The 15,413-nt window shown below is 46.4% G+C and overlaps 1 protein-coding gene across 4 annotated transcripts in view; it reads right to left on the bottom strand.

The window, feature by feature from the left end:
* GHR (growth hormone receptor) overlaps positions 1–15,413 on the bottom strand; it is a 194,289-nt gene that overhangs the window by 14,944 nt on the left and 163,932 nt on the right. For all 4 annotated transcript variants that reach the window (XM_070411853.1, XM_070411855.1, XM_070411854.1 and 1 more), the window contains 3 exons: positions 12,308–12,437; positions 4,725–4,897; positions 988–1,166 (listed from right to left, as the gene is read on the bottom strand). In XM_070411853.1, the coding sequence (XP_070267954.1) occupies positions 988–1,166; positions 4,725–4,897; positions 12,308–12,437 (482 nt within the window). The remainder of the gene's footprint in view (positions 1–987; positions 1,167–4,724; positions 4,898–12,307; positions 12,438–15,413) is intronic.

The following is a 15,413-nucleotide window of genomic DNA, read 5'->3' as shown; positions in this document are numbered from 1 at the left end:
GACGAGCTTGGATTTAGAAAGTCTGGTTTGACTCAGCATCCAACCAGGCTTTTTTTTACACCAGGTCACAGAATGGATATCTAAATTAAAACGATGCCGAAAACAGAACCTCAAAGCCCAATATTTAACTGTGCAAAGCTGCTCCAAATTTAGCTTTCCTCCGGTGACAAAATCAGCCGCTTCTTCAGCAGCTCACTGAATGGACAGGGCCCGGTGTCTGAGGAGTTGGCGGTGAGGCTGTGCCAGCCGCTGGGCATGACTGATGCCCGGCCAGAAACCACTGGACTTGGCCGGGGCTGTGGCTGTGGTCAGACTGATTTAGAATTAGTTATATTGGGAGCAGCATGATAATCCTGTTTTTCTTCGTGCTGTGTGCCATGCGGAATTTATCTAAGTGCCCGGTTCCCACACGCTTGGCAAGGAAGTGAGGAGTTCAGAGGTCAACCAGTACCATGCTCCTTGTAGACTTAAAAACCTCTTAGCTTGATTGTCCCCTGAGGTATTTAACCAAATATCCTTCTGAAGCCTCTAAAGGGCACACTCCCTCCCTCCGTTTCCCTCCTGGAGTCACTCAAGAACTTATTTTAACGAAGCTCTTGTGAGGAGTAGCAACTAACATCATGGGAGAATATTTAGCTGTAGCTCACTGTTGACCTTGATCATGACCCTTCCCATGTTTAGCCATATCCCCAAAGACAGCTAAGTGGCTAGAGTATGTAAGTTTGTTCTAAAGTTAAACTGGACAGCAAGGATGACTGGGGACATAGTATCCTTTTCCTTCCAGAGGCTTCCATAGAAGCTCCATGCTGTTGGACAGGACCTCGAGATGATACTTTTCTGATTATTTTCCTCCAATAAGAAATGATGCAGCATATAGCATGGCCATGTGGTACTAGGTCAAAAGGACATATACCCATGAGAGGGGGTGTTGAAATAAAAGGAAGACAATTCAAAAGGTTTCCAGTGTGATTTGTAGTGATATCTTACCATTTTCCATTGGGTCTCGTTTATCTCTTTGTATTGCAGCTCGTACTCCAGGACGATCCAGCCTTTCTGAACATCTGCGTTGGACGGTGGCTCCCATCTCACCTGGATGTCCGCGTGAATCCCCGTCAGGCTGCTGTTCAGCAAAGTCCAGTTGAGGCCGGTGGGTGGATCTGGTTGTACTGTGCGTTTCAGTGGAGGGTTAGTACACAGCTGGGGAGTGACGGAATGCTTTCTTCTGAAGAGACCACGTTACTTTACACATTTCATTATTCATACTCTCAATTCTTATAATAGTCTTATCAGTCTATTCTCACTTTACTAGAGAGCACCATTTTTTTCCTTAAGGGTGATCTGTGTGTAACTCTAAAAATCCCCTATAAAAGTCCTTTTCGAGTTTAAAGTCTGAACTATAACTTTTCTTAAAGATCGTCTGGGTTTTGCATTTCTTTGAGCTCTGATAGAATTAATGCTTTGGGATTTGGCAAAGGGATTCATTCTAACTAAGGAACAGAGTGAGAAAGACCTACGGCATTTAAACACGTGGCTGTATTAGGAACTCAGGGTAGAGGAGTCTTTTTTCTTCCAAACTGTTCATGACCTAGGGCAAGGACCTTGCTTCACTCACTTCTGTGTTGCTACCAGCACAGTCCTTCCCAACACTCAGCCAGTGCTCCTTGGCTGGTCTTCCAGCCACATGCGATCATTTCCCCAGACCTAAGGGGGAGGCACTGCACGGCTCTCTCAGATGGTGACGCTGCCCTGTTTTCCTTCACTTAACCCATGTGAACAACTGGCAACAGTGTTTTGCTTGGTTTCTACCAACTGCACATTCTCGGGTAGATCTGCTGCATTTCGCCTGTTAGCACCACAAAGACCACAATTTCCCAAAGGTGGATGAAGAGAAAGATGGATTCTAAAGCCGGGAACTCTATCTAAATGTACATTCTAGATCAGGGGTGGGGAACCTTTTTTCTGCCAAGTGCCATTTGGATATTTATGACATCATTCTCGGGCCATACAGAATGATCAACTTAAAAATTAGGCTGCTATATTTGGCCAAACATTTAATTAACTCACCCCTACTGCCGTGGCAGGGCCAGAACAAATGATTTCAAGGCCCTTATAAGGCCCTCAAGCCAGATGTTCCCCACCCCTGTTTAGATAGTCCCCAATAAATTGTTGCTATTTGGGTCTCAGTACTAGACATGGAGTAAAATTTACTTTCTTTTCTTTTTAAAAAAAATATATTTCTTTTATTGATTTCAGAGAGAAAGAGGGAGAGAGAGATAGAAACATCAATGATGAGAGAGAATCATTGATTGGCTGCCTCCTGAATATCCCCTACTGGGGTTTTAGCCTGTAACCCAGGTATGTGCCCTTGGCCAGAATCGAAACTGGGACCCTTCAGTCTTATAGGCCTATGCTCTATCCACTGAGCCAAACAGGCTAGGGCAAATGTACTTTCTTTTCTATTATATGGAGGTTACCTGGAATGTGGCAATGTCTGGGTCCCCCAGGTTTGATCAGAGATAGGCCTACAAATATATCCTGTGAGGAGCTCTTACTGGTTGTTAAAATTTGGTGGCTAAAGAGGGGAACTCCTCTTTCAACCAAAGCCGAAACATTCTCTGTGAGGGAGGTTGCTATTGGCCACTGTGGAGTGAGCACCACTTAAGAAAAAAATAGAGAAAGTCCAAATTTGACTAATCATAACTACATTTGGGAAATTAAATTAGAGTGATTTGCAAAACAGCTAAGCTACATATGCCACATACTGACAGTAATACCTTCTTTTTTGATTTGTTGAGGCCTGATGTTCTGATAACCAAAGCTTAACCTTATAAGTGACCGAACTATAAAAAATGTTTTTCATGGGAGATTTTCTAAAACATATTACTCATGTGACATCTTTAAAATTTCCCTACTTCAAATAGAAGATGAACGGGCCCTGTTGAGAAGGCACGGCGACCTCTCCTGACCTCTATACTTCCATGTGCCATACCTGCCAACTCCTCTGAGATGTTTAAAAGGCACCTGAGACTGCACACGTCTCCAAACTGACCCGGGGCTGGGCATTTAATGCTCTGAGCCTCCATTTCATCATCTGTAAAATGGGGATGATAAGAACCTATCTCCCATGATTATTAGATCTGAATTGTGATAATCGCTTTGGAAGTATTAGCTATTACTATCCTTAGGTCATGCCCCTGCTTAAACATCCTCAAATGTGCCCCTTGCCAGTAAGATAAAGTTCAAATTCTCTTGTGGGGCATCACTGCTGATTTCTGTGGCTGACCAGTCGGGCCTGCCTAACTGCTCCTGAGTCTTTGAAATTTCTGTGCTATTTGTCACTTTTGGAATGTAGTAGTTGTTGGAAGACACAGTCCATCTTGTACATCTGGCAACCCCCACACATGCTTTAAGGAGCAACTGAACTGTCACCATCTCTGTGCAGCCCTTCCTCAGTCAATCTTTCGCACCTCTGGCTCCCACCTTGACTGGCTATGTGTCCCACACACCTGGAGTCCAGCACCCACTATGGCACTGACTTATTATTTATTGCAATTATTTGCCAACATGCCTGACTCTCTGACTTGACTGTATGTTATTTATTCTGTAGCCGTCACACCTGGGCACAGTGCCCAATTAGTGCCCAGCTCATGGCTGGCACTCAGTGACTCAGCCAGGTTCAAGAGTGGGACTGGCAACGGGCAGACACAGGGTCAGGACATGGGTCTTGACCCAGTATTCTTACTACTACCCACTTAACCACTCAATAGCGACACTTATGCGTGTTAGGACATATACTCAGTAGTCTCTCTAACCTATGCAGTTAGGTTCTCTTTTCTGCTTAAGTTTTCTTAATTTTCTCTCTCAAACTTAGGCTATCAGATCTACTTGTTTTTCTCTGCAGCTTCTAGACACTTTCTCTCTGTCTCTTTCCATTTGCTGATGCCTGGGAAACCAGACAAGAACAGCCCATCCAGAAGCTCCAAGGAATTCCTATGCGCAACAAATGAGCTTTTGTGGGTAGATTTGAGGCACCGATGTCAGCTACTCAAAGTCCTTCTTTGATTTTTTCCCACTTAGCTGTTTATACTACTGTAGTTTAAACATCCCAATTATAGCCGCTTGTGTTCTTTTGTTGCATTTCCCCTGTGTCCACATGATGGGCAAGGGGTAGTCTGTCTGCAGCTTAGTTCACTGCGCTGATTATCTCCAAGGTTTGTCTGGAGATCTTATAAACATGCCTTTACACGGATTTGGGCTGTTTTGTACATTTAAACCCCCCCAGTTACTGTGCTTTGTGTTAAAAGAAAATCTAGGCACTTATTAGAGCAATGGAAGAGATGAAGGCCAAGCTATATCAGCAGATATATAATAATCATATTGAATGATTAAGAGAGAAGGAATCTTAAGAGTACATTGAGTTTGCCCCCCGCAGTGGCACACAATACAATCCAGCTTAAACACCTCCTTCAAGGAAGACTCCACAAGGCTCCCACTCTTTCCTTTTCAACACTTGCTGCCAGATTCTCTTACATTAGAGCCAACTTAAGTCCCCCCTGCTCTTTCCTTCTTGTTCAGCAGCTGATCTCATGCCGGTCAAGTAGACCTCCATCCACTGGTCAAGCACAGGGACAAGGTCTTCCTACACAAATACACTTGAACGTTGTAGACCTCCCCGCTTACTTAATCTAAAGCCATGTCAAATGAAACACAAACCTGTGATTTACCTATTTCCTCGACAGAGAAGCACTTCTGATCCACAGTACCACCATTGTTAGTGAGCTTGATGCAGTAGGGCACCCAGATGGAGGTATACGATGCGTTAAAGTAACAGCTGTTTTCTCCCGCAGAGACGTAATCAGGGCATTCTTTCCATTCTTGAGTCCATTCTTGAGTGTTCCTGAAATGGAGGGTAAAAAAGGATGAATTGTTCCAAAACCATGCTATAGCTCAAGTCAAAGGTGCCTGACAATCAGATTCAATGAGCGGGAACACAAATATTTATGAGCTGGTACTTTAGTGACACTATTTCCAACATGTATCACATTTGTAGGCATCATCAGGGTCTGCAGAAGGATCAGGGGCCGTTTGGTACTTCTGCCAATAGTAAGAACACCTATTCCCTGACTGCATGTGACGTGCCAGCTCCTAAGCCAAGTGATCCATTGGTAGGTGGTTTATTATCCTCACTCTACAAAGGAGGGTTCTGAGGCTTAGGGAGGTGGAAAAATGTCCTTCATTAAAACACAATGGACAGTCAACTAACTGCGAAACTGTAGAGATTCCCACAGGACTGCGAGTCCTTAATCCTGCCTGGGTGTTTCTCCAACTCCTGGTGGAAGGAACCAGGGCATGTGGATGGCATTCTTCTGGCTGAGTATCACTCAGGTGCAGGTGACCTTGAGGTGGAAAATCGGTTACCACCCTTCTCTAGACCACTGTGTCCCATGTCTACCCCCCCACGGATGTCCTATGCTTGGGAGAGTTTTCCTGATGCCTTAAACTCCTTCCCATACTTCTGATTTCCCCCCCTTAATTATATGAAGAGCCATGAGAACATTTCAAACATGCAGGACATTCCAGTGATATGCAGAGAACATGAAATCCTAGCGTCTTCTCCCCTACCCCGGAAAAAGACAGAAGGCATGAACCCAGAAATCTAAAAGTCTCTCCAAACCTAGAAAAGCATTTTTCTTTTCCATTTTGTAACTAGAAATTGACATTTAATGACAGAATATAGAAAAAAAAAGGGGAAACAAACATGGGCTAAATGGAATCAACATATTTGCTTATGAGTTCCTTTTATTTTGGTTTCTCCACAAGCAAGTTCCTCTTTTCCTAGACCTTGGATCAGATGAAAACAAACAAACGAACAACAGAACAAAGCACGAAGGACAGAGGGATACTCGGAGAACACTGAGTTAATAAGGAAGCTGGGTCTTCACATTTGCACTCCACCATGGAGTTATTCATCTTTGCCCCACTCTGCAGAGAGCGCCCTTTACCCAGATGACTGCAAACCACAGCAGGGGCATGCACTGAATGGAAAAGAGATGCCAGGAAGTTCACTGCAGACAAAAGTCAGAATTTTGGGAAAGGAAATTCCCTGGTCTGCTGCCATGGGGACCTGAACAAAAATGCAGAGCAATCAAAGGACCGCTCCGACTCGTCTCTGGCAGCGGGAATAGTGCAAACATCTGACAGGATGCAACACCGCTCTCCCAAGTCCCATCTGTCTGAGTGACTGACTGACCCCAGCAAGCCATGTTTGGGGTCCTACTAGGCAAGCATCATATAGCACTGTGCGGACATGATAATTCATAAGATTCGGTCCCTACCTTTAGGTTGGAGAAAGAACTAGAAATTACCATCTCAGTACTTTTTTGGTCTCCTGCATTCATTCCATTGATATTTAATAAGCGTTGATTATATACAGAACATTGTGGTGGGCATATGGGAGAATCATGTGTGTCTAAGGAGTTACTCTTGCCTCAGGGGTATGATTAAAAACTGTATTATAAAGGAGTGTGAGTAAGTGCTCATTAGGCTCCCTAAGAGTTCAGAAGAGGGAATGATTGCCCTGGTTGTTCACGGAAGGCTTCAAGGTGGAGGTGGTATTTCTTAGAAACCTTGAAGGATGGGTAAAGTTTAATAGATGGCAATAGGGCAGTGATGGCAAACCTATGATACGCGTGTCAGAGGTGACACACGAACTCATTTTTTTTGGTTTATTTTTCTTTGTTAAATGGCATTTAAATATAGAAAATAAATATCAGAAATATAAGTCTTTGTTTTACTATGGTTGCAAATATAAAAATTTTTTTATATGTGATATGGCACCAGAGTTAAGTTAGGGTTTTTCAAAATGCTGACATGCCGAGCTCAAAAGGTTCGCCATCACTGCAATAGGGAAAGGAAAGGAGGGAACAGGGTGGTCAAAGGCATTTAGGGAGAGAAGTATGGGACTGAATGTAGTGAGGGGTGCAGGAGGCAATGGAATAATTGAGAAATACTTTCTTAAATTAGAATTGCTACTTGGGTGGAATGAGTCCTTATTGGTTTATTCTTCACTAGGCTATCTGCTTGAAAAGAGGGTTTATGAATCAAGGAGACATAGAGCCAGGGAATCTGTGGCAGAGAAAATGGGCAGCAGGAGTGGCCCCGTGCAGCCCTGGGTGTGGGGGCTGGCAGGCCAGACTGGAGGTCTGTGAGCTCTGCTGGGAGTGGGGGGACAGCACTGTGCGGAGGGCAGGGCCTGGGAGGAAGGAATGAGGCGCTGGGGGAAGACACAGGCTCCCTCCTTTCCAGCTGTTTCTCAGGCTGGTCTGTTGGCACCAGGAGGAAACTTGTGCAATATCAGGAGGCCCTTGGGACAGCTGCTCATCAGCTGTTGAAAGAACTTGGAATTCAAATGGCCGAAACACCACGGTCCCAGACAGGGAACTATCGCTTCAATTCTGGTTGAGTTTCTTAAACGTTGCAAACCCTTGGATGAGAGGAAGACTCAGCCCTGATGGGAAAAATGTGGGTAGAAGCAAGGATAAATCATGTATGTATGTGTGCATTTATAGTAGAAGAAAGATTTTTAAACATTAGGCATAGGTGGGTCATTGAACTATAATACGATTTATTTTATCTTGAGTTTCAAACTGAAAATAATAGTGCATGAAAGGGAACGGTTTCACAAGAGACCCCAGGGGATGAGGCTTCCATACACTGGCAGAAGGGATACAAACTGCATTTAGCACACTCATAGTATCAAAGGTGGTATTAAAATGTCCTAAAGATGTGGGCCACTGCTTACCAGGTCTGGATTTGACCTAGAGAGGGTAGCTCTGTGTGTTCCACAGCTTCTCAACGTTGGCATGTCAGGCCCCTGTCCCCCATGGACCACAAACCCTCTTTGGATGACCCCAAATCCATTAGCTCCAAAGCACATACGACTGAAGCAGGATGGGTCAGGGGGCTCTTCCAAACACAGCTCCCAACCCCTGCCCTCATGAACCCAAGTTGAATTATGCTTTAAAGAAATATTTAACCTTTATTTTTAAACTATTACATTTAGACAAAAAACCAAATGGACTCACAAAATAGGCACTCTGCCACCTGCCTTCACTGGGGTGAGAGTCTACACAGCTACTCTCTCCTCTTACTCCCCAAGGTAAGTGCTCAAGGTTACTCCCAGCCTATATCGTGAGACAGGAGTGAGGACTAGAGAGATCAATACAAATCAGAAGAAAGAGCAGAATAAATGCTTTCCATCTACAGGGAATCAATTGGAAAAGAAATAAAACATCAGTTACGTTTTAAGTGCAACTGTTTTAATTACATACAGAGCATGTGTTTTAAGCTTAAAATGTAACTTTTTCCTTAGAAAAAGACAGAAAAGTAACTTGCCATTTGTCCCTTCTAATTTCCCCCACAACCTGGCATGGGAAAGAGACTTTCTTTTATTTTTATTTTTTTTAAAGTATATTTTTATTAATTTCAGAGAGGAAGGGAGAGTGAGAGGGAGATAGAAACATCAATGGTGAGAGAGAATTATTGATCGGGTGCCTCCTGCACGCCACCTACTGGGGATTGAGCCCACAACTTGGGCATGTGCCCTGATGGGGATTTGAACCTGGTTCATAGGTCAGTGATCAACAACTGAGCCACACCCAGCTGGGCAAGAAAATTTCTTTTTAAAAGGCCAGGATATGATGGAGGGGGTTGGGGGTGATGGCAGAGATGAGGGAAACAGCCTCGGGGACTGGGTCTTCACGCGCCCACTTCCTTGAGTGAGGAGCGGAGGGCACAGCATCTCTGCCGGACTCAGAGCCACCTTTGGCAGTGCCTGTCGAGTCCCCTCCAAGCACAGAGGCTGAATGTGGCACCGTCTCCATCACAAGGGGACAGAGACTGGCCTGGATGGGCTGCCCTCCTCCAGCTCACCTGAGGAGGTGGGTGCCAGCTGCCTCGCTCTGTCCTGTTGACAGACAGCCCACATGTTTAGGTTCCCTTGGCCCTTAGTTACCAAGGCCAGCCCCCCCCCCCCGCCCCCCCCCCCCGCCCCCCCCCCGCTCTGGTTCTAGGTGTAATCATGTCGCTGCTTTATTTGTGTGTCAGGGATGGGGAGTCATGAGCCTGTGGATCCAGGAGCTGCCTGGGAACTGACTTCTAAGAGACAGTGACAAGAGTCAGGATACACGGCTGTTGTCCTGCCACGTGTCTGTTCTCTCATCGGGCAGCTAGTCCTAACCCTCCCGACCCTTCGGTTCTGCCCTTCCCAGATAAACCGGGTAGGGCTTATGCTATTTTGGCCGGGATATTAAAAATAATTATATTTTTATAGAAAAAACACAAAATGCTGACTTTAGCCAGTTTAAATGGGCAGTAATCACAAGGTTGTGCTTAGGGGGTTTGAGGAGGTGATCATTTTCCCTCCTGGGACCCCAAACTCCACTAGGGCCCAAACCAATGGCATCCTTCTGCGTATGTCGGAGATCTCCCCTCCGCCTGGTCCACTTCAGTGGCTTCCTGCTGGCACAGAGCTGGGCTGGGATGAGGGATGCCGAGGGGCCTGGCTGCGCGGAGGAGCCCGGAGGCCGGGGAATGGGCCCTGCCATACAGGGGGAGGGACAAACGTGCATGTGTGAAGGCTTCACCCCTGGGGATTGGCCTTTTAGTTCAGGTTCAAATTTGGTGAATCCTAGGCTGGTGAGACCCATTTTCATAAGGTGGGCCCACATCCGCTCTTCTCCATTCGTTTAGTTAACTGTCCTGTGCAGAGAGCTTACGAATAACTGGCTTAGTTCTAACTGTGCTGGCTCTCTGAGGAGCTGGAGTGGAAACATGAAACGGAGCCTCCAAATTCAGACTTCTCTCTTCTCTGAACACAACCCACAGATATAGAAAAGTGTTACCAAACATTTTTGCTTCCTCGTCCCGAACACAAATCAGCTTTGGCTGCTGGCCCTTCCCTCTCTGCAGTGGCAGCATTAACAAGACAAAACAAAAAAAGAGCATTTGGTACCCAACCATCTCACCTTTGTGTGCCCTTTGGGGGGACATCCAAGAGACCACTCTCACACCTGGGAGGTAGGTAAGGCTAGGCCTTGTATGTCTTATTTGCAAACGAAGCATCCCAGCTCTGCATTCAACATGTTCTTATGGGATACCAAGAGTCACAAACGATTGTAAAGAATCAAAATCAATTTTGTAGCCCAGAACTGGAATTTTACATCATTATTATTTTAAGTTGTTATTCTATCACAGTAATGAAAATAGGCAGCCACCACGTTCTGCGTACTCACCATGTGCCAAGCACTGTGCTAAGTGCTTTTCACGTGTTAGCTAGTAAAGTCCTCATCAGAAGCCACGAGGCAAGGCCCATTAGCTCCTCTTTGCAAACGAGGCAGCTGAGCTTGGACAGACTGACCCATTTGCCCGCATAACTTGGTGAGCGAAGGCCAGAGCCAGGCCGCAATGCAGCTGTTGGCCCTGAGCTCACGTCCTTAACTACTCGCGGCACCTTCCTTCCCACTCCCCGCTGCTCCGTGGGGTGGACAGCGTCCTGCGTGGACGGATAAACACCACCAGCCTCGGAGATAGGGTCCTGTGAACCTTGCATCTTGCTTAAGCCTTCCTTGGGGTTTGGGTGGAAAAGAGGAGACGATAGAGTGCTTGAGCCCCCATATTAAATATTGAGCACAAAGGTACAGCTTAAGAGTAAGTAATATTGGAAATAATGTCAGGTGAAGGGTAAGAAAGAAACGACTTGGGTGGTGATTATATTGAGAGACCTCTGTTTCACTGTTATTTTAAAGGACTCCTGGCAAAAATAGATAGAAAAGTACTACAGTCCCCTATTGGATTAAGTAATTCAACAGGAACATAGTCTATTTTTTAATGTAGAAACCAAACTGAATCTTAACACATATATCTTTTCAAAAAACCCCCCATGAGTTCCCACCATAGACCAGGAAAAGTAAAGCCCTCCCATGGCCTACAGCCTTGTCACACTCTGGCCTGGCTAGTCCCCAACCCTTCTTATAGCGCTCTCCCATCTGCCACCCGGCACCATCCTGCCAAGTCAGCCTCAGGGCCTTCGCACTTGCGATTTCCCCCAGGTATTCAAGTGGCCTCTTGCAGTTTATTATGTCTCTGCTATGATGCACTACATTAGAGAGACCTCCTATCACCTCCTCGTTCAAAACATCACCCTAACTCCCTTTACACACTTTCACACACACACATTCACCCACACTTTCACACTCACACTCATGCACATTCATGCACTCACACGTGCACACCCACACTTTCACACCCTCACACACTCATGCAGAACCACGCACTCACACATGCACACCCACACTTTCACACATTCACCCTCACACACTCATACACATCCATGCACCCCACATGCACACTTACACTTTCACACATTCACCCCCACACACTCATGCACACGCATATAGTCGCACACAGTGCTGACACTCTGTCCTCTTTCCGGCTTTACTTTTCTTAATAAACCATAGTACCAGCTGCCATTTTACTTTGCAAGGTTTTATTGTCTATCCTCCCTCACTGAAGAGGAATCTCCATGAGACCAAGAACTTTAGCTCTGTAATCACTGCTGTATCTCGGCACCTAAAGTAGTTCCCAACACATAGTCAGGGCTCCTGAATATCTATAGTAATAACAGCATAATATGCTAATTAGACCAGACAGCTGAACGACCTTCTGGATGTCCTTCTGGACGTCCTTCCAGACGACCTTCCGGATGAAACCGAGGCTGCGAGGGCCGAGCCCCTTGCACAAATTTCGTGCATTGGGCCTCTAGTCCTATATAATAAAAGGGCAATATGCAAATCAACCGAATGGCAGAATGACTGGTCACTATGATGTGCACTGACCACCAGGTGGCAGACGCTGAATGCAGGAGCTGCCCCCTGGTGGTCAGTGAGCTCCCAAAGGGGGAGTGCTGCTCAGCCACAAGCCAGGCTGGTGAGCCCAGCGGCGGTGGTGGGAGCCTCTCCCGCCTCCACGGCAGCGCTAAGGATATCTGACTGATGGCTTAGGCCCATGGGGAATGGGCCTAAGCCATCAGTTGGACATCCCCTGAGGGCTCCTGGACTGTGAAAGGGCACACACCGGGCTGAGGAGACTCCCCCACCGAGTGCACGAATGTTGTGCACCAGGCCTCTAGTTGTGAATACATTTAGAACATCCAAAGAAACCATTTCAATTCCTACCACTGCCCAGGATTCAGCACACTTCAAGCAGAAAATCTATGGAGATAAAAGTCAGAAAGGCATGAAGGTGGCACCTTCTAATGTAGAACAGCTGCACGGCGCCTGGGCTCCCGAAACCGTGATGCACCCCGTCTGTCCAGTAGCACGAAAACGTCTCTAGTTCAGGTGAACGGCACTTGGTGAACTGGGGCCTCCCTGAAGAGTCTGCAGAATAAAAGGCAAAGGCAAAGCATGAAACCAGGAGGGTCATGTATGGTCTCAAAGAAACTCACATCGAAAGAGATGGAGAAGAATCCCTTCTCCTAGAAATGCTGTTTTCCTAAATCACACTTTCAGAGCGTGTTGCTTGTCAGTTATTTCTCTGTCAGCCCTTGATTCCACGGACAAACCATTTTGTCTTGATTTCAGATATTGTTTCCTAGGGCCTGTTTACTAGTAAGAAACCAGGGCTAGAGATGGGGATCTTGGAAGAGGAAGTTTATTTGGGAGGTGAGCCCAGGAACTAGAAGTGAGGGAACGGGATTGGGGAAGGGGAGGGAGCCCAGCTGATAAAGTGTGTGTTATTCAGCTGGTTATCATGGTGGCTCCTCTGAGATCCTGTGGAAAGTGTGCCTCCCCACTGTCCTGGACAAGAATGACAGGCTGGGTTAGGGTTAGGGTTGACTGCAGACTAATCAGACAAGGAGAAAACAAACAAACAAAAACAAAATACAACAAAAAACAAAACAAAACAAAAACACCACCAAACCAAATCAAACCAAAACTTGACCATTTCCAAAATGGCCATGGAAGTCAGAAGAACAATGAGAACTGATATACCACATCGCTTTGTCCCAGATGTGCCTCTCATCTGTGTATAGCTGCAGATTTCACAGATGCAGAGAGTTTAACCTAATATCCTAACATATAGGAGGCATTCTCCACTTCCCAAAATAGAATTGACCCATATGTACGCATAAGTTGTTTAGAGTTGGACATCTTGTTAATGAGTTTACTGGCTGAATCTTTTAAAAGAATGCAATCGTGAGTGACTTTTTATTTAAAAATCTATATAAAGAGAAAAGGCCCTGTGGTGGATGCTGTGCTCCCTACGTCCCATCTCTTTGCCCACCGGATGTCAACGCAGCCACCACTGCACATGGCTGGGCATACTTCAGGTGCCTGCCGAGCTTTCTCAGAAGTCAGGTGAGTAGCCCTGACCTGTTTGGCTCAGTGGATAGAGCGTCGGCCTGTGGACTGAAGGGTCCCAGGTTCGATTCCGGTCAAGGGCATGTACCTTGGTTGCAGGCACATCCCCAGTAGGAGGTGTGCAGGAGGCAGCTGATCGATGTTTCTAACTCTCTATCCTTCTCCCTTCCTCTGTAAAATATCAATAAAATGCATTTAAAAAAAAAAAAGAGAGAAGTCAGGTGAGGACTCAGCCCAAGTGCAGGTGCAGTTGAGTTCATGGGCATTCATACCTCCAGGGCATCCGTCAGCCAGTGGGTGATGGGAGCTGTTACACATGAATATGGCGAAAAACGTGTGTTTCCTTAGGCAACACCTGTTACATAGAGAGGACTTGGGAGAAATTCCTTTTCTTAATAGCTGACTCACTGAAAACAGTAATTTTTGGTCCTTCCAGAAAATCAGTGATTAGTAAAACATACTTAAACCACAACTATTTTAATGCCTGCAGGTTTGAGGAAAAAGGGTATTTCATTCTGACAGTTCTTTCACACAAAAGGTAAGAAGAGAAAAGGCAGAGGAGAGGGGGTTGGGGGAGTGAGTAAAAAGGGGAAGGGATTGAGAAGTGCAGAGTGGTGGTTACAGAATAGTCACGGGATGTGAAGTACAGCACCGGGAGTATAGCCAATAATACTGTAATCACCATGTATGGGGCCAGGCGGCACTGGAAATATCAGGGTGAAGACTTTGAAAAGTATACCACTGTCTCACCACTATGCTGTACACCAGAAACCAACACAAAATAATACTGAATGTCAACTGTAATTGAATAATAGTTTTGTTTTCTTTTTTCAAAAAGAAGAGGAACTCCACTGCATTACAAATGGAGAAATCGGTGTGCTAGCCCTGGCTCTGAGACGGTCTGCCTGTGACCTTCCAAAGCCATTGCTTGGGGCAGAAAGAAGAGGAGGAGCAGTTGAAGGGGGAAGGGGTGGTTGGAGGGAAAGGCCAAGCCGACCTTCTCCAGAGCCCGGGTGGAGAGTGACACTCAGCGGCCACCTGCCCTCGCACGGAGGACCTCGGCCGCACCACGTCGCTGCGTGGACCATCTGCTGTCAACAGCCCCACACACCTGTCATCACCCCTGAACACAGGCTCGTGAGGGGAGGGACTGGAAGGGACAACCGTGCCCTCTGGCCAGAGTGCAGCTCAGCACAGCACAGCAGGGAGCATTTCCTGTTGAGCTGAGCAGCAGTGGCAAACAAAGCAATGGGTCTCCTTGTGAGTAAGAACTACAACTTGGACAGACAGTCCAAGAAAAACAATTTCATAGGATAGATAAATAAACTCGAGACATGGTTTTAATCCTCAAGAAGGAGAGAAACGGTAAGACCAGAGCAGAGTATGGGATTATAGGTGCGTGGAAAATGAAAGAGGAAACACTGTAATGAGAGCCAAGCAGGAAGCTCATTGGGCCCGACGACTTCTGGCCCCTTTTGGGTGGATCTGGGTTCTGCTCAGAAATCTGCACAGGCAGCCGATCTGGGGCCAGTTTGGGAAGCGTTGCCACAGCAGCTCGGTCACCCCGATGTGGATCAAGCGGTTACTGCTGAACACAAGCCAAAGTGAGGAAATACTTGCTGTCAGTGGAAATCGTTTTCATATGCTCTGAGGATTGCACAAGCACGCTGGTCCGGCCAAGTGTGGAGAAACTGCAGTGTTCCTTCCCCAAACAATAAACAAGAGGCGGTCATCCCAGCGGTCAGTCCACTCCCCAGTCTTCGCCTGCACAGGCTTTGGGCGAGATCTCTGGGGACTGAGTAGCCGAAATGTACCGGGGATTGACCAACACCTTTGTATACAGCCTCTACGTTTGGGTAAAGCAACAGCATAGAGAGATCTCCACGATCCTGGAAGGTCTGACGAGAGAGGACGTGGACATGTGGTCCTGCTGTGGTGGAGAGAAGCCACTACATTCAGCACAGCGGATTTTCCAAGCCCCTTTCTCAGGCA

Source organism: Myotis yumanensis, unplaced genomic scaffold (genome assembly GCF_028538775.1).
Source record: "Myotis yumanensis isolate MYYU_CA2020_CCGP unplaced genomic scaffold, mMyoYum1.0.hap1 SCAF_4, whole genome shotgun sequence".
Taxonomy (NCBI): Eukaryota; Metazoa; Chordata; class Mammalia; order Chiroptera; family Vespertilionidae; genus Myotis; species Myotis yumanensis.
The sequence above is the reverse complement of the archived record's forward strand: the minus strand, read 5'-3'. Positions and strand labels throughout refer to the sequence as shown.